General features: G+C 37.5%; 2 protein-coding genes across 3 annotated transcripts; both read left to right on the forward strand.

Annotated features, from left to right (window-relative positions):
* Nucleotides 1-4: 4 nt before the first annotated feature.
* LOC145237453 (solute carrier family 22 member 16-like) lies at nucleotides 5-7,798 on the forward strand. Of its 2 annotated transcripts, none has more exons than XM_080100314.1 (12): nucleotides 5-341; nucleotides 2,534-2,590; nucleotides 2,714-2,819; nucleotides 2,877-2,980; nucleotides 3,042-3,196; nucleotides 3,569-3,738; nucleotides 4,679-4,813; nucleotides 4,868-4,959; nucleotides 5,024-5,158; nucleotides 5,216-5,304; nucleotides 5,359-5,461; nucleotides 6,526-7,798. In XM_080100314.1, exons 1-12 carry the CDS (start codon nucleotides 193-195, stop codon nucleotides 6,788-6,790), a joined length of 1,560 nt encoding a protein of 519 aa, XP_079956440.1. In that variant the 5' UTR covers nucleotides 5-192; the 3' UTR covers nucleotides 6,791-7,798. The 2 variants fall into 2 exon arrangements, with proteins under 2 accessions (XP_079956440.1, XP_079956439.1); XM_080100313.1 differs by having other exon boundaries at nucleotides 103-341; nucleotides 2,699-2,819.
* A 9,676-nt stretch (nucleotides 7,799-17,474) lies between these two features.
* LOC145238569 (uncharacterized) lies at nucleotides 17,475-20,261 on the forward strand. The gene is made up of 10 exons (XM_080101775.1): nucleotides 17,475-17,666; nucleotides 18,154-18,275; nucleotides 18,341-18,442; nucleotides 18,505-18,624; nucleotides 18,683-18,860; nucleotides 19,171-19,273; nucleotides 19,336-19,460; nucleotides 19,515-19,619; nucleotides 19,734-19,833; nucleotides 20,098-20,261. The coding sequence occupies exons 1-10, from the start codon at nucleotides 17,476-17,478 to the stop codon at nucleotides 20,224-20,226; spliced, it is 1,275 nt and encodes a 424-aa protein (XP_079957901.1). The 5' UTR covers nucleotide 17,475; the 3' UTR covers nucleotides 20,227-20,261.
* The last annotated feature ends 3,096 nt before the right edge of the window (nucleotides 20,262-23,357 follow it).

A 23,357-nucleotide genomic window follows, 5' to 3' on the forward strand; every position in this document is an offset into this window, starting at 1 on the left:
GGTACGCCCACGTGTATAAATCGGTGAAGTGAGACACGCGCAAGCAGCGGCAAAGTTAATTTAGTTGCTTGGTGAATGGTGGATCGCAGAATGTTATTATAAATTTTCTGTACAGTAACTTTAGGTTTAACCATAGAATACTAAACATAGTAATCTATGGTTTAACGTTTGGAAAAAAACGAAAATCAAACAATGATAGACTTCGACTTGGTTTTGCAAGCAATTGGTGGAAGAGCTTGGAGCTACCAATGTTTTCTTACAATGATTATGTTTTGGAATGCTATTCCATTTGGGATGCACACATTGGCGCCAGTATTTTACTCAGCACCTGTTCAATTCAGGTAACTTTGTCACTTAACGGCTACCATTTTTGCCCTCTTGTATTTTATAAATAGTATGTTGTGGGGAAAATTGACTTTTTGTATCAGCCCAACCATAGGGTCTGAATCTGAATAAAGTATACAGGTCAAGTAAATTCTCGGGGGTATGAAGAGTGAAGACTTGAATGAACCTTAAATTAGTAGATTGAAGTTAAACATTAAGTCATTATGGGTCCCCTTCCATGAAGGGGACACATATTGATTTTACTCAAAATTGTTTGTTTGTTTTTTCTTTTTTTTTCTTTCATTTTTCTTTTTTTGTCCATTAGTTTTTCCATCAAATGTTTGATGGATTTGGCTGAAATTTACACAGATGGTAGATGTAGTTATGTAGATGTGCATCCCACTTTGTTTTTGTTGATAACCCCAGTATTTACCGCGCTAGCCTCCTAAAATGGGTATTTTATCCCAAAAGTTTGTCCGACTTGTTTTTCCATCAAATGTTTGATGGATTTGGCTGAAATTTACACAGATGGTAGATGTGCATCCCACTTTGTTTTTGTTGATAATCCCCAGTATTTACCCCGCTAGCCCCCTAAAATGGGTATTTCCCCCCCGAAGTTTGTCCGACTCGTTTTGCTATCAAATGCTTGATGGATGTGGCTGAAACTTATACAGATGGTAGATATAGTTATGTAGATGTGCATCCCACTTTGTTTTTGTTGACAACCCTAGTATTTACCCCGCTAGCCCCCTAAAAGGGGTGAGTTTGTAAACAATGTCAGAATTGGCTAAAATTTGGATATCTTGTATGCCATTTATAGGTGTCGATTGTTGTGTTCAACCCTGTAGCCCTAACATTTACCCCACAAGCCCCCAAATATAAAACGTATTTGTATGTTACTGGGCACCACAAACAAAAGATTTCTGTGGCACAATAGTGTTACAAGACAACCAGTTGTATGTTACTCGTTTGTGACTTTGTGGGTTGCTTGGTGGATGTTTGCTCCATAGCAGTTTGGGGGTTGTTAACAGCCCTTTGACGTCAGAAACATTAACGGTTGTTGCTCAAAACACCTCTAGTGGTTGAAATTTTTAACAGTGACAGATTGGACTGAAATTTTGCAGTACTATTGATTGAGTCATTGTGGTTTCCTACTTTTAAGTTTGTGTGTATTGAACCTCCATTAGTTACCCTACTAGCCCCCTAAAATGAGTTTTTTAATTTAAATAGTTTGCACTTCATATAGCATATTTAAATATACACAGTACCAATCACTGTGTTTGACTTAACAATACCAAACTTACTCATAGTTATATATCTATTGAAATGCATTATCTACAACTTTGCATGTGTGGGACCCATGATATTTGCTCGCAGAAACAACCAAGGTTATAAAAGACAGTGCATGATATGGGACCCAGTATAAAACATGTAAAGGAAGTATATTAATCTTTTAAAATAGGGTATAGTGTATGTGCAAGGGCAATATGTGCTAAGCCACCCTTCTAGTTCATCCTTAAAATTGTTTGATATATAAATTTGTTTTAACAGCATCATCAGTATCTTTAATGAAAAACCTATGCATAAAATATCTACTTGTGCAAAATTTAAAATATAAATAAAATCACTACATTTTAAAAGTATTACACATATTGTTATACTGAGAATGGAAAGCATTTTCCAAGTTACGAAATCCGTCAATGAATTCAATGGAATATATATATTTCGCCTATTGTTATACAACTAGTTGTGGGTGAAAAAAAGTTTAGTTTCGCTTTATTTTTTTGGATACATTTGGCTTGCTCTTTTATTTAAATACCTCACGTCACACAAAAAATTAGTTTCATAGACAATGCCACTTTCTTTTTTGAAGTCTGGTATATAGTATCTTAAAACAAAATACTGTATCTTTTTTTACCATCAGAGGTAGTGTGCAATCATACAACTATTTTTCAAAGTGGATGTTATAATAACTAAACCTTGCCCACTGTGAAAATATGTGAAATAGTGGGAAGACTGTTTATTAACACAGATAAGAAAAAGGGAGAAAAGGGCCTCTATAAGCAAATCCAACAGCACATGTGCACCCTTACAGCAGGGGAAAAAGGTCAATCTTAAAACAAGGCCTATGCATTTATTTTATTTTAAACAAAACATACATGTTGCAGAGTTTTAATTGCCCATTGTTTCAAATCATGTTGTCCTGCAGGTGCAATGACTCCGCTACTTTGAACTTTTCTACAACAGTGAGAGATTCATGCAAAAGGTAACTTAAACCAATCCTCTAATGTAAATAAGAGATATTGCATGGATATAGGTTATTTTGTTTGATTAAGTTTACAAAGTTGTGGCACAATTTGTGTTTGACTAGCAGATTTAAATTGCACAGGAGATGTGAAACCAGTGATTATGGCGATCTTTGCATTCAAAATACAACAACTTGTCAAGAATTTGTATTTGAAAGTTCCTACTTTACTAACACCATAATAATGGAGGTCAGTTAGTGTCTTTATTGGCACCTAGTTTAACTTTGTGTAATTACATTTTTTTAGTATAGCCTTGTTTGTGATAAACAAGTGTTTTTGGCTATTACAACTTCAATGTATATGGCTGGAATGTGGATAGGATCCATACTGTTTGGTTACATTTCAGACAGGTTAGATCTTTTAACACTTTTTTGTATTTGTTAAATAATATTGTGTCCTATAAAATAACAGGTTTGGAAGAAAATGTGCGTTGATGCTGGCTTCTATTGGTTGCCTTGTCTCCAGCTTGTGTCTGTATTTTGCCAATAATGTTTGGTTGTTTATGTCTATTCGACTATTAGTTGGTGCCTTCTGCTATCCAATTTTTATGATTTCTTTTATATATGGTAAGAGTTTTGGAATCAGTGTTTAATATTTAGGTTCATAACATTAAAAATAAGTTTTATCAGTTATTATAATTGTCATTTAAGATATATTTGTGTTCAACTATAATGGTAACAAAAAAATTATAAAACAATCAAGTGGCAATGTTGATTTGAATATTTGGTTGTTTTGAATCTTAGCCAGTAGTTACTGTTGTTTAATAACTGAGTGTTAATTGTGAGAGGTTTGGGAAAGACAACCCCAAATAACCAGCTACTATGAACATTTACAATTATATCATAAATAGAAATTAATGGGGATAGATTTAGGGAAAAACATACTCTGTGACAAAATATTTTTGGTTTTTGCAAAAAATAAGCAAATATTTGTAACAGTTATGGAAATCAATTACAAACATCGAACTGTCTGTGGATTGTTGATGCATGTTCCGTTTGCAATTGGTCATGCCATTAATTCACTGATTGCATACTACTTTACAAGTTGGAGAAAGTTTAACACAGTTATATCACTGTTTTTCGTTCCATGTGTTTTGTTCAACTTACTGGTAAGTTTATATAACACCAAGATTAATTTTTAAATACTGTACTATGATTAGTAAAGTATTACCAATCAATTTACTATTTTTCTGGTCAAATACCCAACCATAAAAAGCAATTAAACAGCTAGCAACTAACCATGCAGCTTGGCGACAAACTCATTGTGAGCATTACCAAGTGTGTCTCAACCTGAGGGTTAGGACACCCCAAAATGGGCTGCTACTTTACAACTTGTGTAGTGGGAGTGTCTAACTGTAAATTGTGGTCAAATTTAAGTCTTCAGTGTCAAACAATCAATCACAAGCAACAAACAAAAGAAATTGTTCATGACAGATTGACAGTCTTGATGTTTGAGTCTTGCCAACAAATTTAACTTTACTTTATCCTATCAAACTAATTTGGCACAGTGTTGTGGAAATGATTTCTGAAGGAGAAAAGTACCTTTTTATGTTAACTTAAGCTTTAGGTGAGATATATGTTCAGCATTAAACAAGTATTCATTTTTTAAATAAGTTTGTGAGCCAGTGATTGTGAATGTAATGATTGTTTGTGGCTTATCTTGACATAAAAAGGGAACAAATAGCATAACTGATGAAGGTAAAAAAAACATAACCATGAGTTTAATGATTTGCTGCACAGCTAAAAAACAGACTGTTATGTTGACTTTTCATAGTAAATGTATGATAAACACATTCTGGTTGTTTCCTCTGTATTTGAAAAGAGACAGGGTGGCAGTGTGTTAAAAATTCTTTAGAGGAGGTTACAAGGAAAAAGGTCCAGAACCACTGGCACCACACATCCAAACTTTGCCAGCCCACTGAGATCATAGGCATGTAAATAAAAGAAATATTTTGGAATAAGTATTTATGCTACAAACACGTACATAGCATAATGTAAGAGTTTTATACGAAATCTATTGCTTTGACTTTGGGACATTTTTTACTGCAGGTTCCAGAATCACCAAGATGGCTTTTTTCACACAACAAAAACAAGTCTGGCATTAAAATTGCAAGAACTTTTTTCAAAAAGGCCAACATGGAACCAGATAGCAGCATTTGGGAAAAAACAACACGAAACAACACTGTAAATATAAATGTGCAAGATTGTTTGTTTTGCTCTAAGCCACTTTGTATGTAGTTAGGAAACACATCCCAAAGACAATACACATCCTTTGATCTTTTCAAACCCCGTCGAATGCGCAATGTCACACTAAAAGTGATGTGTATATGGTAAGCAATTATGTAATTTAAAGCAATACCTTATATTTTTATCCTTTATGTGTGCAATTTTCAGGTTTTCCTCGAGCTTGTTATTCTATGGATTGTCATTAAATGTTGGTTCATTGTATGGGAACATTTTTATTAACAATGCTCTTAATGCAGGAGTTGAAGTATTAGTCTCCTTGTTTATTATAGCCATTTTTGAAAGGTAATAATTTTCAAAGGAGCATTAAACATTGCATAACGTTAATCTGAATGTTAATAGAGTGGGAAGAAGGATTTTGCTTTCAGTTTCGATAATATGGGCAGGTGTAGGATGCATTGCAAACGGAATTTTGAATTTGACATCACATGGTGAGTAGTTACCACCAAATCATTCATTTTTCTATGAGCAACTTTTATGATTAGATAAGGAACGTGCATATGTGTCTTTGTTCGGGAAGATTGGTGCAGCTGCAGCGTTTCACATTTTGTACAACTTCACTGCTGAACTTTACCCCACTGTGGTCAGGTTGGTGCTTTTGGTAACCTTTCTAAAGGGACAGCATTGATAGGGCCTTTTCAATTTCACTTTGTTTGTTTTTTGTTTTTTTGGAGCTTGCCTACCCATTTTGCCAAGTATTTGAGGATTTGGATGACTTTTACAGCTTGTAGTTATAATCATTATTTCATTTGAAAATTTCGAATGGCTCGATTTTTTTATTGCTTATGAACGTTTTAGTTTTTTTTTTCTCAAAAGCCTTCATGACCCCCAGTAAAATGTCACCCCCAGTAAAAAAAATAAAACCCACCCCCAAGTGGGTCGCCACCCACCGGTTAAAAACCACTGCTGCAAGGGGAGGCAATTGAATGGCTGTTACATCACAAATATAAAAAAATGGTTGAATGTGTGGCAATTAGTATGGAAGTTTAATGTCATAAATATCGAATGGGAGATATTGAATATAAATCACCAACCATGTCGAAGTCATTTCAAGGAAATGTTTAGAGCACTTCAGATATAAAACGTTATATCTCCACGGTTAGGGCTATTTTGGTCGGGGTAAGGTATTAGCATTGAAAATTCCATAAAACTAGAAAAAAATCTTAGTTACTAATGTAAAATTTTCAAGAACTTATTTTCTAACCCAGCCCCTCTTTAGCCGCTAAATAAACTATTCAGCTCTTTACACCATTTTTATAGTGGTATTCAGTCGCAAATGAACTGCCTTGGTATAATACGCAATATTAATGTCTTGGAGTCTTGGACATGCTTAATAATACGACCACCTTGCGGGTTTATGAAATATATAAAGTTAATAAAATTTAGACTATCATGTACTTTAAATTGCAATATTAATTTTGCAGTAAATTAATTGGTGTGTTTGGAACACAGCACCAAACTTGCACATAGTTATTTCACAACATAGCAGGGTCATAGGTTTCTGCCTGCACAAACGCACATCAATTTTATTTAAAAAGTGGCATGAAAAAAAAGTATGAAAAATATGCAAACCTTTCAAAAAGACCATGGTGCACGTGATAAGCCACCCTTCTAGCTTTTATGATGAACAACATCAGAGCTTTATTTTACAGAAGCAATGGAGTTGGCATGGGAAGCATGTCTGCACGTATTGGAAGTATATGTACACCGTTTCTCATTCGCATGTATTTTAAAGTGGGTTTTATCCCTGACTTTGTTTATGCTGCAGTTTCGTTAACTGCTGGTATACTGGCAGTTACTTTACCGGAAACATCTGGCACAAAGCTATGCCAAACTATCACTGAAGCTGAAATAATGTATCTGCGTTCAAAATCAAGGCAGAAACATTGCCACGACGGCGAAGAAACGGGGCTGTAAACGACAAAACTAAATTCATTTCACTGGTTTAAAATATACTAAATAGGACGATCAACGTCCTTTCTCGAGTATACTTTGAATATTTGATAAGTGAAGTCGGTCTCCATTCGTGTAGTCTGTTATGACGTCTAACGTACTTCATTTCACTAGTGTACATTTTTTCACGACATGTCCTGCTCCACGGCACCTTTTAGGTGCGGCTTGTAATAAACAACGTTTCAGTAAATATTCTTTACTGTCAAACTGTGATGATAATAAGTGATCCCGTTTGAGATGCGGCAGCCAAGACCGCGGGCAATCGTGTAGTAAGCGGGGTCCTTTATTTCCCAGCATATCAAATTGACCCATTTACCGATGGTTGAGCATCTCTGTCTTATACCTTGTAAGAATATGTCTCGGTAATCTTTGCAAAGTGATTTACTCGAAAGAATAAACGTGAAGATTATGTCATGGAATTCATACGTTTGAATGGCAAAACTCTGTTTAGGCCCAATTTTAATCAGAAAAATTAGGGCAAAATGTGAAACGATTTATCATTGATGTAGTGCTTTATAAGACGGGGGTGTCAAACTCAATCGGCTTTGAGGGCCCAAAACAAACTTGTAAGAAGGTCGAGGGCCTAAATTTAATGGTGAAAATAACGGCCCAAATAGACGTAAAAGGCGACATATAAAATGTGTAGTATATTATAAATCACGAGTCACCAGAGACTCAGTACGACAGATGGAGACAACAGTCGCATATAATAACAGACTGAAACAGACCTTCTTTTGCCTCGCGCCACAGATTGAGCGTTTTTCCTTTTCTTTACGTCTTCACTAGTGCGTGTTTGGCTGCGCCATCTGCAGGTCCCAGTTCTACCTTACTGTCAGCAGGTTTTAATACGTTTGTTTGTGCTTTATAGTTTAACTTGCATACCATTTTTTAGCGCTGTTTTGTTTTTAGATACTGACGATGCCTATTACTTAGGCGAAATATATATGTCTAATAAAACGGTGGACGACTTCAGACTTGTCAAAGTTTTCAGTCTGTAAAAGGCGACATGCTTTATATTTCAAACGTTTTGGCAAATGCTCATACCATCACCAGTGATATGAAGGCCACATCAGTTACACCCGTTTCTATACCGGTACACTTGAGTCCCGTGAAGGAATGATAAAAAGGTGCGAAACAAGTGTTGCATAAAGACGATAGATAAAAAGTTGCGCAGAAGCGAGATGTAAGCCACCTGCAAGTGTGCGAAGAATGGCAAACAGGTGCAGAGCAACTAGGCTACAGCTACAACATACAATATAATTCAAGCAAGATTATAATAATCGGACAGCTCGTCACATCATAATACCCGATAAGTTGTTTAAAAAGTTAAATGTTAAATAATACCATTGGCTGAATTAAAAAAACTATATTGTTATAAAACAGATATACAGTGTAGCAGAGTGAAAGAACCAACTGTGCTTTGTGCGAATACAATGACGCAACAATCGCAATTGTTGATTCTAAAGATGGGCCATTTTGATCATCTAATTCAGGGGTGCACGCACCTCCAAGGGGTATACGAGATCTGTTCCTAGGGGGTGCGGGGATGCTGAATCATTAGGGTTGGTTAGGTCTATTCTACATAAATACAAAAGCCCATCAATTACAGAAGGGTGTGCGAAAATTGGTTGGTGATTTGAAAGGGGTGCAGCAAGGAAAAAGGTTGAGAACCACTAATCTAATTAAAACGCTGCTTATACCACTGATTGTATCATGTAAACCAGTGTTTTTCAACTTTTTTTGAGCCATGGAACACTTTATGCATTAAAATTAGTTGCGGAACACCCAACCAAATTTTATGAAGCAAACATGCACTGGAACAACTAGGCTCAAGGTGACACTAAAACGCTAAATCGCACATCACGTAATCACTGAAACGGATGAAAACGTTCATATAGAGCTATTGAAGTCGGGGTGAGGTTTTATGGAAATATTGTATTTTACAATCCTCTTCCGCGCAAACAATTGTCAGCTGAACGTCAGAAAACTTGTTGAATCTCTTTTTGGCTGAGGCAGGATTTAAATGTTATATTATTCTTAAAGCTTCCCAAAAGCTAAATTGCACTAACTTATAGCAATTTACCCGCGATTCAGCTATTTATATAAAGGAACGGCGAGTCTTACTATTACACAACAATAATTTAAGCCTATCACTATACTATAGTATAGACTATAGAACATTCAAACTGATGATGGCGGATAAATAGTTAAATACTTTCATGAAAGAAAAGCCATTTCCGCCCATTGTGTTAAACCAGTGATTTTCGACCGTGTTCGACACAGAAAGTCGAGCCGAGTTCGGTTGTAAGTCGAGCCGGGTTCGGGCTTGGGCTTCTCAGCGGGCACCGGGCGTAGTATAAACGTCATTTTCACGTCGAAATTCCTTATCGACGTCTTTCTGACAATCGACCATTGTGAAAAAATAGGATGTCGAAATGACGTCAAATTAAGGTCGAAAATTAGTCAAAATTGTAAAGGTCCCAAAACAAACGGTATTCGACGTCAATTTAATGGCATATTAGGCACGTTTAAGTAACGTTGAATTTTTTACGTTTATTCGACGTCGCAATTTAGTGTCTTCGCAACTTTGTCGTAATTTGGTTTAAATTTCGACGTCTTTCTTTTCACGTTGAAATTATGTACATTTGTCGACGTTGAAATAAAGTCGCCTAAACGTCGTCGATGAAACTACGTTTGTTGGTTTAATAATCGACCACTTTTCAACGTTGAAATCCGACCAAAAACCAAACCAAAGTAAAACTAAAATGTCAAAACCATTAATAAACGTCGATTTTTTGACAAATTAGACACGTTAAAGAAACGTTGATTTTGTCGTGAAAATTCGACGTCGTAATTTAGTGTCTTCGTAACTTTGTCTTAATTTGGATTGAATTTCGACGTCTTTCTTTTCACGTTGAAATTATGTACATTTATTGATGTTAAAATGAAGTCGATTAAGCGTCGAAGAAGCAAAGGCATTTGTTGGATTAATAATTAATTAACCACATTTCAACGTTCAAAACATAAAGCAAACTCAAGGAAAAATTAAAAGTTAAAACCATTTCTGAGCGTCGATTTTACGACATGTTTCGAACGTCAAGGAAACGTTGAATTTTTCGGTAATAGGCTATGTGTAAATAGGCTATGTGTAGAAGTAGATTAAATGTCGCGAACGAAAGGGCAGTACTCAACAAAACAATTAACCACATTTTAACGTCGAAATTTATACCATTTTGAACATCAATTTAATAGCATATTTTAAAAGATTTTATGTTGAACTTTTCGTGTGTACTTGTCATCGTCATCGTAACTCTTATTACATGTTGCCAGTTTTCACACGCTGATTTGACAAAACATATCGATGTATAATATAAAAGCGTGATTGAAAAACATGGTCATTGGCGTTTTATTTTAGCCAATATTAAAATACCGGCGTGCCTTTTGTCGATCAGGCTCATATGCCTGTAGTTAAAGTCTCGTAAAATCCCTCTCCCATGGGATCCAAACAATGGTACTTTATCGGACTGGGCGTTCGAACTCCAAATTGCTGTAACAGCACCATAAACGCCTATGCTCTGTTGCGCCACCTACCAGAAGTTCTTCGGCCGGGGGCCAGCCCAAGCTCAGTGTTAGTAGCTCTACCAGTTTCGTGACGTTTTGCAGTTGTGCGCATGCGCACATAGAAAAGCTACATGCCGGGCGAAATAGGCGACAGGGGGCTGTGGCTCGCGGAGCTCCCGTGACGTAGCGCTAGTTGTGTTGTCTGCTTCGCGTCAGTCAGCTCTAAGTCAAACCCGTGTACTATATTCTTAAGTTCGGCAGTGAGTATATTTTGCCATCTTATAATTCAATTGTTTGAAGATTAGTCGTGACTTTTTAAGACGACTGTAGGTGGGTTTCAGTTTTTGCAGTTATCAGTGAATTAAATAAGTGTATGTAACACTTTGAAAAAGAAAAAAAAGGTCATCTAACACCTTGAAAAGCCACAATTAACCTTTATAATAAATAACTGAATTAAAAAGTTGTAAGAAAATATGGGATGAAACATCTGCTGCTCCAATGCCATGCAGGAATAAGCACCAACAAGAAATACTCAGTTTTAGTTCTTAATGCTACTAAAGAAAAAATAAATTTGTGTCTGTGAAGTTAATGCCTCACTGGAATTCAGGCAATATCAAATGCAGAACAAACAATTGCAGAAGCAACAGGAGTTTTGAAATACCTAATTGCACTCATGAAGACAATTTAAAGTTTTGGTTTCCTAACACACCATGTGGACAGTATTTGCAACCAAGTGCAATCATGTGTATTGATATAATGGACATGTACTGTTTGTCTAAACAGTAGCTGCTAATTTGCTTCACCGGAAGTGTTTCTTAAGAATGAACATTCTACAGACAAGATAGTAGTGACCACCAAGCCACCAAGCACATCCTATTGTTGACAAGGAAAAGCTAGTTACTGAAATGAAAATGTTTCTGTAGATCTGATGTTCATGATTACTTTAAAAATAATCTAGATGATGTTTTGACAAGTGAAATTACTAGGATGAAAAATCCTTTTTGCTGTTTCCATGATTCTTTCAACGGTAAAACAGTTCTTTTTAACACTGAAAATGATGCAAACCTTTGTTAGGAACACCATTATTTTCCAAAGACTTGAACTTGCAGTGCTAGTACTGTGACCAAATATTTTGGTCATGCACAGTTATGTTGTTTATAAACACTATAGTACACTTTGTTTTCCTGATTTGGCACCGTCACTAGTACACTTTCTTTTCTCTTGTGTTATTTGGTTTGTGGCACGTTGTTAGCATTCCCTTCCTTTGCCTGTAGGGCTACACGAGTTGCGCTGATTGGCCTGGAATGCGCTGCTTTACCAATCAGGCACTTACAAAAGCTACTTGTTGTTCTGTAAAACAGGCTTTTTCTCTGGGTGGCGCGTGTAACTCGAGGTGTTGGTTTGTTGAACGTCGCCACGTGTTGTTGCATTTTAACGTGGCTATACTTTTATCGTGGTTTATTTTATAGTTTTAATAAAGTTGCGCTGCCCAAAATTAAACCAGTGCGCGGTATCTTTGGCTTTGGTGGTGGGCCGTTATTGCAGGGTTCGGGCACAGAATAATTCCGTAACAAATTGGCGAGCACGCCAGGACCCTGTCACCACCACCCGCTGGTTTGGTTTAAAGAGAAAAGTCAATTTTTTGGGTAGCGTTTTGTTTTTTTGGACAGATCGAAATTAACCATGTTTTTATATGTTTTATCGCAATCACCGCGTTACGGCGGAAGGTTAAGCCTTTATGACTTTGCTATACTCTTAGAAACCTATTGTGATCACGTGAAAGCGCCGGAAAGAGATAAGCAAGCGCTATTGAAGGTCTTGGTTGCTGAAGATCAGTTGGCGTATTTGCAAGAAACTGTGCCTGATCTTCAGACTGCACCTTATGAGGATCTAAATTCTTAAGCAAAGCGCAGCCAGGTTCGATTCTTGGGTCCAGGAAACGCGAGAACGGTTTGCGCCGCCAGAAACGACGCCCGTTGTGGTACAAAAGTGTGATTTGCCGGTGGATTGTGTGGCAGCCGTTGAATTCTACAGAGATTGTGATGTGCCGGTGGAACGTGTGCCACCCGAGAAATTCTGCAGAGACTGTGATGTGCCGGTGGAATGTTTGCCACCCGAGGAATCCTGCAGAGATTTTGATGTGCCGGTGGAACGTTTGCCTACCAATGAATTCTGCAGAGAATGTGATGTGCCGGTGGAAGGTTTGCCACCCGATGAATTCTGCAGAGAATGTGATGTGCCGGTTGAACGTTTGCCTACCGATGAATTCTGCAGAAGATGTGATGTGCCGGTGGAACGTTTGCCACCCAAGGAATTCTGCAGAGATTGTGATGAGCCGGTGGAACGTGTGCTACCCGACAAATTCAACGGAGAGTGTGCTTGCCGCAGAAACTTGTGCAGCTCGACAACCTCTGTGCCAAGGAAGAACCAAAGCGGGGAGAAACGACTCAAAATTCCCGCTTGAAGTGCTTTGTCTTGCGATGGCAAATCGAGCAACAGACGGGTGGACGTCTGATTATGCTGCGCGCGTCGGACGTTGCGCAAAAGACAGCCCCAACCAGTACAATTTTTTGCATGATGTATTATTTCTTTGCGGAGTTGATCCCGAGTCACCCGTCAACAAGCGACGGAAAAGCAGAAGACGATCGGTGCGGGAACGGTTGAGGTTGAGCAATGGTCAACCTCTGTATGTCATTAGTGAAAAACGTTTATAGGCTGCAGCCGCACATAATGACATATTGCAGCAAACGATTTTAAAGGCGTTACAAGATAAATTTCGATGCATGTGCGGTCATACAGGGGTAGGACATATCTAGGTTTGGGGGAATGTGACCAAATATTTTGGTCATGCACAGTTATGTTGTTTATAAACACTATAGTACACTTTGTTTTCCTGATTTGTACACTTTCTTTTCTCATGTGTTATTCGGTTTGTGGCACGTTGTTAGCATTCCCTTCCTTTGCCTGTAGGGCTACACGAGTTGCGCTGATTGGCCTGGAATGCGCTGCTTTACCAATCGGGCACTTACAAAAGCTACCTGTTGTTCTGTAAAACAGGCTTTTTCTCTGGGTGGCGCGTGTAACGCGAGGTGTTGGTTTGTTGAACGTCGCCACGTGTTGTTGCATTTTAACGTGGCTATACTTTTATCGTGGTTTATTTTATAGTTTTAATAAAGTTGCGCTGCCCCAAATTAAACCAGTGCGCGGTATCTTTGGCTTTGGTGGTGGGCCGTTATTGCAGGGTTCGGGCATAGAATAATTCCGTAACAGTACTAATAGAAAAACAGTTTCTTAGTTGTCATTTGGAATCAAGAAAGAAGCATCAATTATTTTGCCCAAACTATAACTTTATGATTCATTTTGGTTGTAAAAAGGAAGCACAAGGTTTAATAATATGTTTTAAATTTAAGTGAGAGTGTTGTAAATTTTAAAGCTTGAAGGAGTTCTGCACTTAAAAAAAGCAATTATAAGCTATTTGCCAGCAAATAAAGCAGCAAGTATAGCAGTTAAGAATCTGAAGGACAAATAATAGTCTGTCCACAAAAATTCAAAAAAGATGTCAAAATAAACAAGTTCTGACACAAATGTAATGTGGTTAGCCTATACCAATAAACAGCTGTATGGCTAGTTTTTTTTGTGTGACAATAATCTGTGAAGTGTCATAGAATATGTTGAAAACGCTGACTGTGACTATAAGTTACTTAAATAAAACATGACCATTTTTTTAAAATGTTGTCTAACTGAAATACTTCGACCTTTTTCGACTCATTACTAGTTTCTTATTGTTTTGTTATATTCTTGTTGTGTTTTACCGTATTTACAACCGCTTCGTTTCGAGTCTGTGTCACGTGTGTTCTTGTGCCACATTATTACTGCATGTTATGGTGTTTGGCCCGTCGCTGTGCAAGTAAACAAAATACACAAATGATACCGTCTGCTGTTTACACTCGTGTACATTATTGCGTGACAAAAATTACGTCACAATGGAGTTGCTAATTAAGATTTGTATCACTTGTTTTTCTACACAAAACAATGGCTAGAAAACTAGCAATGTAGCTTTTCTATATATTGCCAACTTATATCTGTTCAATAAGGATAATATTTGGAGCAGCACCCCCACAAATTTTAGGCACGAGCCGCCACTGGTAGATGACATTGAAAGACTAATTATTATCCGGATATCGTAGCTAGAATGAAAATATCCGTTATAAACTTATAAGCACTCGCTGTGGGTTAAATCATAGCATACTATGATTAAATATGGGCTTCTCCGTAGCCCTGCCTCTCTCATAGTCTAGGGTTGCCATATTTTATGATACACAATCCCTGACAAAATTTATCTCGGTTGCGTTAACCCAGTTTTTCTCAAACATTTTCGTAATTGTTTTCTAAACGGTCGCTTTGCCATTATTTCGAGGGCTCGCGGTCCGCAAGCCTGAATGTGTATTTCAGAAAAACGAAAGTTGATTGCATGAATTTAGCTAGTTATGCACAATTGCGCATAACAATTATCCAAATCTGACATCACAGACAAGACAAAAGCATTACCATTGTGCGCGAACAATTGCATTTTTGTTAACTGGCATGTAATAAAGTCTATTGTTTAGCAATGGAGACGGTCGATCCTCACTTTCACTTTGATTTAAACTTATTCAGTTGCACAAACTGACTCCAAATATAAATATAGAATTACTTCCACCTTTTCGCGGTCCCCGCAAAATACCCTGAACTAAAGGACCGCGGATCCCAGTTTGAGAACCGCTGCAGCGTTAACCATTTCTGCGATCCAAACACTTCTATTCCGGAATAAATTTGAAAAAATAGTCACACGGACGGCAACACGAGAAAACGTTAGATACGGTGTTCTGATCCTTGTTTCTGTGTAGGCTTCCGTTTAGTTAGGTTTATTAGGCTAAGCTTACTACTCTTACTATCCTTGAAACAAAATCACATATATCAGGGGTCGCCAACCTTTACCACTCTAAAAACCATTCGGACCAATTTTACACACAAAAAACTAAAAACGGGAGCCACAAAGACCTTTTTAAATTTGAAATAAAATACCACCGAAAAGACGTTTTTATGTCTCCCGACATTCGACTTTTCGTTGTTAGTTAGTTCCTTGCATATTAGGTACACAGTTAAAGCAAATGAAATTTCCCACGTAGCATCGAATGCTGTGTTTTCTTGAAACGCGGATTTTTATTTGTGTTTTTAACGCGTACTGTTAGACAACTAGTAACAAACAGGTATTGTTACGCACGCACACACAATGCAAAACGTAGCAGTAACTTTGTGCGTTAACTTGCGCGCCGCCAGTTTACCTCTTGACGTTTCATGGTATAGACGCGGTTGATAGCTAACTACTAGAATTTTTCTCCGTTGGTACATTAATTTCATAATATATCTATATTTTTTCTTAAATTCCTGACTTTTAAGTACATTTTAACATTTCTCCCTGCAGCAGATTAAAACGCTAAATTCCCTGACATGTCATATGTATATTATGAAATTAATGTATCAACGGAGAAAGTTTCTAGTAGATAGCTACAACCGCGTCTGTACCATGAAATGAAAAGAAGTAAACAGGCGGCGCGCAAGTGACTGTTGGGTTTTGCAGTGTGTGTGCGCGTAAACAATACCTGTTTGTTACCAGTTGTCTTACAATACCCGTTAAATACAGAACTAAAGATCCTCGTCATTTGCTTTCACTGCTGACGAAAATGGTTTGCCAAGGGTACCTAATATGCAAGTAACCAACTAACAACAAAAAGTCCAATGTCGTGACACATAAAAACTGGTCCGAATGGCTCTTAGAGTGGTAAAGGTTGGCGACCCCTGATACATGTAAGCTTACTTATTGTTTTAAGGATAGTGAGAGTAGTGAGCTTAGCCCAATATAGTCAAAAAACAGAAGCTTACACAGAAAGTCCATTGACAAGGTTTAGTTTAGAGAGTATCGTATGTAACGTTTTCTCCTGTCTCCCCAATATTCTCAATTTATTCCGCAATAGAAGTGTTTGGATCGCAAAAAAGGTTAACGCAACTGAGCAGGGTTGCCAGATAAAAATTGCTGAAAAGTGCCATAAACTCCCAGAAAAGCGCCAAACAAAAATCAATGGTAACTTCAATGGTACACTCGCTGTATGTCACTCCTGACACAAACATTCGGATTCCCATCTAATTTTCTAATGTCTTGTCAGAGAGTAGAGGCTACTATTGTATTGGTTGTCTAAACAGAGGCATTCATGACGTAAGCAGTCATTAAATGAAAGATAACCTTAACCTGCATTGTAAAAGCGCAGCTAATGAATCTAACCTAGATTTTGTTAGGTCAAAGAGATCACCCTTTGACAAACAATGCCCAAACGTTCATAAAAAAAAGCAAAAACGCCAAAGAAATCACTTGGGTGTCAACCAGTTCCATAAACCACCAAATTTTACAAAAATATCCGCCAAACCGCCAGTTGCAATTTTTGGTGCCAACCACTTCAAAAAACGCCAAATTGGCAACCCTGCAACTGAGACACAATTGTCATGGATTGAATATCATCGAATATGGTGTAACCCTAAAACAGGCTGATTGTTTGTAGATGAAGCTCTTAGCGGTCCCAAAATCGCTTCGTGGGTCCCAGTTTGAAAAGCACACCTATCACGCCTATGGTTTGAGCGGTAATCTTAGATTACAAAACTTTCGGCCCCTTGAAGAACAGTTTCTTTATATCTTCGGTACCTACTTCTTATTCTTTATATCTTCGGTACCTACTGTTGTGAATTTCGAAATGTGCCATACGCATATGTCTGCAGTTGTCACATGAAGTCATAATTTTGGTCCTGTTGCAACGAATGCATTTTCTCCTTCTTTGAATTGTTTGGATTATGTTACGCAACATACGGTTACGAAACAACTGTAGATAAACTTGTGCTGACAACGCGTGTGAAACGAAAGCTGCTGTACATAAACCGTGTTTGCCGAACAAAGTTGCCAGTATTTGTCTGCGGTTTCACACAGGATATGATGTTTTTGTTCAGTAATGGGTACAATTTTATCTGAAAATTAGATTATTTTCAGGGATGCTAACATGAACATGTTACAACTTGTATTTGTCCTGTATCTTGTTATATGCAATGTTAAATCAGATGACGTTTCTCCGAAGCCGAAGTTTTTGTACGACATCCCAGTAAGTGAAAACCCAGCGTTCTGCAGTGTTCTTAAGGATACCGATGCACAATCCGTTGGAGAATACGATCTGGCTTTCTCGGCATTTACCGGGGACACGTAAGTTTTGTAGTTACAGCAGTTTTAATTTTAATTTGTTTGGCAAGTTGTTTATATAGTTCATTGTATTAAAGAGAAGTTTAACTTATAGAAGTAACTGCTACTTGTCAATCATCGATAAAATAATTTGAACTCTTGTTGAAATGGTTTTATCTTACCCTATCTTGGTTTTTGCCAGTTATAAATGTATGTCGGATTTATTTCGCTTGGTGACAGAAAACATAGCGAAACCAGTGCACTAAAACAATCACCAAGCAGAAAATAGTTATACTGAATTCTAGGATATGGTCGAGGTTACCTGATTAGTTGCCCTTGGACGCGATCGTTGTCAAGATACCTTTCCGTTTGTTGTCACGGTACGGGTCAAAATTTGGTTGCGAAAGAGCAAAGTTTGGTGGCGAAGAGTTACAATTTAGAGAATACCTCGACATACAGAAACGTCATCACGTACCATCATTGCTAAATCGTTTCCCATTGTTTGCAACAGATCCGTTAAAGACACAGTGACGAAGTTGAAAGGAATCAATGAATTTCAAATGCAATCTTTGTTTGACTCCGCCATGCTGACAGATGAGCTGGTTTGGCCGAATGAAGTCAGCCAAGTTCCAGGTTTGTAAATTTCAAGACAATTGTTAAATCGACTGCAAATTCGTTTGTATTTGTGTTTTCGTCAGATGGAGTATTTAACAATAGGATTTGGGCTGTTGCAAGCGGATTTTTTCTACCTGGAAAAGATAACGGATCCATTGCTTTACTTGATATCACAAACTCGTTGGGTGCGTTTTTTCCCTATATTTAACCAATGTAGACCTCAGCAAAAGATCCTGTATCTTTATAGGTCCTGTGTTAATTTCATCCATGGATGAAAAGTTGTGGTTTTATCATCGAGTTTTGTGGGAGGATATGAACAACGACGGCCACTTGGATGCTGTAACCGCGCGTGCCTACGGAACTGGAGGTAAAAGGTCGTACAGCATTTACAATTATCTTTGTCTAAAAACTTCATTACATTTTAGCAAGTGCAACAGAATCGCAGTTGGTGTGGTTTGAAAATCCCGGAATAAAGGAACTTACTGATGGTTGGAAAGTTCACATATTGCACGAAGGAACTGAGGATATATCATTTCGCATTCACAACATGAAACTACCAGACGGTTCATATACTCCGGTTATAATAAGCGCTGGATTTTGGAGGTAAGAATTTCATATTCCACTACATAAAAAAAACGGAAAAGTCTAAAACTGCACGCCCACTTAGTCCTGTTATCCCGTGTTTAGTCATCTAAGCCCACTGAGCCAACAAAACCAAGTTTTCTGAGATTAGATTATTATAGCAATAATCTAATTACAAACCCTTACCCCACTAACCTTAACCTTCCGTATTTTCGGACATAACGCGGACTAAGCGTTGGCTGATCGGGCAAAGGGGGTTTGTAGTTTTAAACGGAACCTCATAAAACCTACATTTCTATGTCCTATGTGTACCAATGTGTAAAAAATGCAGTTTTGAGTTGGGTTTGACATGGAGTTCAACAAGCAACTGGCAAGACGCATCGTCGATTCAACATCTGGCTGTAGACAATTACGGGTGGTATTTCGATTTGCAGGTGAAAATATGGTAAAGATTTAATGAAAATAGAAGAACTTACTAAAATCTACTATGTAATAGATCGTTGATGTAAACATGGATGGTGTTTTGGACGTACTTTGTACAACCTGGAGTCAACTTGGTAGTCCTGGAGCGTTATTGGCTTATGAAATACCAGATGATTGGCAAAATCAACCATGGACCAGGTATGTGATATTTTGAGGAAAAGTTATATTGGAATAAATGTACTATTTTTTCAGACACCTTTTGCAAGGTAGTTACAAATCCTTCCGGCTTCCCGGATCAGGTTCTCCTGGAAGTGCGACTGCATTCTGGCCAATTGCGAACATGGAACAAGCTGGATTGTATGACGCATTTTTAGCAAAACGGCACAATTGAAATTCTTTTGAGATGCACAAATTGTGTAGTATAAACAACAATTTTACAATTTTGATTTATTTTAATATTTGCCCTTTTAGAAAGCCATATATAATGGTGTCTGGTGACGATGAGGGAAAAGCGTTTGTTGCCACTGCCAATTCACAAGATCCAACCGACTGGGCGTATACATCGACTACGGTATAAGAGCACCTTATTGGTTGAGAAATTTAGTCTTGTTTCTAAGTTTCCAAAAAAAAATCATAATACTTGTTACTTCCAACAAACTGCACTATACGTCCTTCGAAACAGCTGTGCACTGTCTGCAGCTGACTTTTCGTAATTGAAACAATTGCGCATTGTGAAGTTGTGAAATATGTTAAATGGAAATATCCACTGTTATTGCAACAAATTACGCTTGCGGTATCTTTTAGGTCTTATGCTTATTATCATGTTTTCCACTAGATATACGAACAAGAAAAGGGGACTGTTGGAGCAATAGCAGTAGCTGATGCCGATGGTGATGGTATCTCCGATGTATTTCTGCCATCATATGAGAATAAATTTATTCGTGTCATGTCGTATGGGCCGTAACGTATTCAAGGCACACGTTGAAATACAAATCAGAAATGGGCTGTTTTGGTTTTGTTGTCATGTTGGTCAATAATGCATATTGTTCTCAAGGCATCTGGTGAACTTGTTTTGAGGCGGTAGAGCTACTAACACGATACGTTTCTCCTGATCCAAAAGTGCTTAATTTTCGATAGGTGGCGTAAAGAGCTGAATTATTTATTTAGCGGCTATAAATGGGTTGGGTTGGGAAATATTTACATAAAATTTTTTCATTAGTAACTAATTTTTTGGGTTAGTTTTATTGAATTTTAAGTGCTAATACCTTACCCCAACCCCAATAGCCCTAACCGTTAGCATTTTTTGAGATATACCGTTTTGAAAATTAAGCACTTTTGGATCAGGCGTATAACGTATCGTGTTAGTAGCTCTACCTTTTGAGGCAATGCAAGTGCAAAACACAAATATTTATTTATTCTTTTTACACTGTGTTTGCAATGAGGACTAAGTGTTTACGATTTTTATTTGTGGTAATTTGCATGGTTCTTCTTGGCTGCATATACGTAAAAGGTGAGTGACTATAAACAGTTATTTAATGCAAAAGTTATTAGTAAGTGTAGAATTTGTATGCGAGCGTATAAAATTGCCCGTCGTAATTAGTTTCTTTGGATAAGAAAATCATATTTGTTTTTGGAAAAAAAAGCATGCTTACCTGCACTATTTTTTTGTGACTGGTAGTTTAACGGCTTTCTATTTTAATCAAGTATTTATGAACTATTCTGATGCTATTGAGTGTATTGATTTCCAACATTTCAGGACTAAAGCAGCCAAAAGATTACAGCAGTCACCCTGGCGTAGTATTTCTTGTGCAACGTGCTGGAGTCAGTGTGAGTAAAAATCTAATCAAAAATACCAATAAAGTCACCATGCGGCAAACTACGCCTTTGATAACCCAACGGGGACCCATTAACGCATGTGTAGGCCTGCCCTATACCATAAAGTTAATGCAATTTTCGCAGAGGCATGTTGCTTGCAGCTTTATTACTAAAAAGGTATGAGTCATGTCGTACCAAACGACGTTTGAATTTAAACAAGGTCACCCTTAAAAACACCCTTTGTACAACGATTTATATCCCATACTGATCCCTGTAACTTGGTTGCGTTACTTCTTAAAGTAAATTACCAGTGTTAGAAAGACACGTCATCTTTGAAAGAACTTAGCTGTACTTGTAGCAATTTCAATGTTACTGAATGCTTGACGAGCCAAATAAGCGTTGGCAACCTACGGCCTATCGGCCGCTTCCGGCCTATCTGCCGCTTCCGGCCCGCCAAACACAGTAGCCCGGCTTGCAACCGTATTAGAAATATGCACGTAAAAATCAGTTAATTGATGCTGGAAACAAAGTTATTGTATAATTAATGACTTGTTGGTTGGTCCACTATATTTGGTGATAAACTGGAAATAGTTTGCATATAATTTTTTTTGATATTCTATACAAATATTTTTATCCACATAATAAGCCATTTGTGTTGGTATTTTATTTTCATTTAAGATAACATATATAGCAGGCGTCGGCAACCTTTTAGGCGACGCGTGCCAATTTTCTTGTTATTTCCATGTGTTAATGACCTCGCGTGCCAACGTATTTCCAAACAATACTGGTCCGTGCCAACAAATATTAATAATAAAGAGTAAGCAGAGTCACGCAAATCGGTTGGCGTGCCACGGAAACCACCTCGCGTGCCAACCTTGGCACGAGTGCCAGGGGTTGCCGACCCCTGATATACAGTAACTAAAAAAAAAATATTTGATTGGGCTGGGGGTTCCATGGACTGAAACAAGTTGAGAATCGCTTTGTTACATAAAGAATTTTAAACCTGTACAAAAGCTGTTAGCTGTAATTTGATTTCTAAAACAAACGCAATTACACTCGATCACTAAAGTCGCAGCAAATATGCCGACAAGCAAAACTTCAACCTGGTATATATGTGTCCCTGTGAATAATCAAATATGCACTTAACACGTCATTCGTGTTATATCTCCTCTTATCGTTTTTTTGAAAACGTGTATACTACAATCAGGGACTGTTCGACAAGTATGTAACCCTTCTCGCTTTATAATTGTCACACGGATCAAATTTGGACAAATTTGGACATTTTGGACAATTTGGACATCAAATTTGGACAATTTTACACACAAAAAACTAAAAACGGGAGCCACAAAGACCTTTTTAAAATTTGAAATAAAATACCACCGAAAAGACGTTTTTATGTCTCCCGACATTCGACTTTTCGTTGTTAGTTAGTTCGAGTTCCTTGCATATTAGGTACACAGTTAAAGCAAATGAAATTTCCCACGTAGCATCGAATGCTGTGTTTTCTTGAAACGCGGATTTTTATTTGTGTTTTTAACGCGTACTGTTAGACCATTAGACAACTAGTAACAAACAGGTATTGTTACGCACGCACACACAATGCAAAACGAAGCAGTAACTTTGTGTATAAACCTGCCCGCCGCCAGTTTACCTCTTGACGTTTCATGGCATAGACGCGGTTGTAGCTAACTACTAGAAACTTTTTCCGTTGGTACATTAATTTCATAGTAGAAATATTTTTATTTTCTTAAATTCCTGACTTTTAAGTACATTTTATCATTTCTCCCTGACGCATATTTAAACACCAAATTCCCTGACATGTCAGGGATTCTGTCGCGTCGTATTTCAGACACGTCAATGCAATGGGGCAGTTACACTGATCTCTATAAACACTGGATTGCGCTACTCCGTTGAACGGTTGGGTGATTTTTGAAGCAAATTGAAGCGTAATGGCGACTGAAAAGGAAGCCCCAAAAATGCATTGCGGGCAATGGGGAGAGAGTGGAAAAATGACGATAATTTTTATTTTAGGCATTTGTGTAGCGATTTTTGCAGATATGATTTGTAGATTAATAGGACGCATGTATTCCAGTGTGTAATAACCAATAAATATGCGTAGATTGATTGTGATGTGTATTAGTGTAGGTGTGCTGGGAATACATTATTCAGTTAATGTTGAAATAAATCATTATTAAGTGGTACTAAATGTTTTATTGTGCAATATAAGTAGTTTACATGCATTTATTAATATTTAAGACACAAATCCAACAAGAATGGCTA

Source organism: Phallusia mammillata, chromosome 7 (genome assembly GCF_965637545.1).
Source record: "Phallusia mammillata chromosome 7, kaPhaMamm4.hap1.1, whole genome shotgun sequence".
NCBI classification, from domain to species: domain Eukaryota; kingdom Metazoa; phylum Chordata; class Ascidiacea; order Phlebobranchia; family Ascidiidae; genus Phallusia; species Phallusia mammillata.

Bases quoted from the DNA above. Each gene is read 5' to 3' on its own strand.
- LOC145237453 (XM_080100313.1), top strand. From the start codon at position 193: ATGATAGACTTCGACTTGGTTTTGCAAGCAATTGGTGGAAGAGCTTGG. The intron at 2,820-2,876 runs GTCAGTTAGTGT...ACATTTTTTTAG, and splicing joins CTAACACCATAATAATGGAG to TATAGCCTTGTTTGTGATAA. The intron at 3,197-3,568 runs GTAAGAGTTTTG...TATTTGTAACAG, and splicing joins TATGATTTCTTTTATATATG to TTATGGAAATCAATTACAAA.
- LOC145238569 (XM_080101775.1), top strand. From the start codon at position 17,476: ATGTTACAACTTGTATTTGTCCTGTATCTTGTTATATGCAATGTTAAA. The intron at 18,625-18,682 runs GTAAAAGGTCGT...ATTACATTTTAG, and splicing joins GCGTGCCTACGGAACTGGAG to CAAGTGCAACAGAATCGCAG. The intron at 19,620-19,733 runs GTATGACGCATT...TTGCCCTTTTAG, and splicing joins AACATGGAACAAGCTGGATT to AAAGCCATATATAATGGTGT.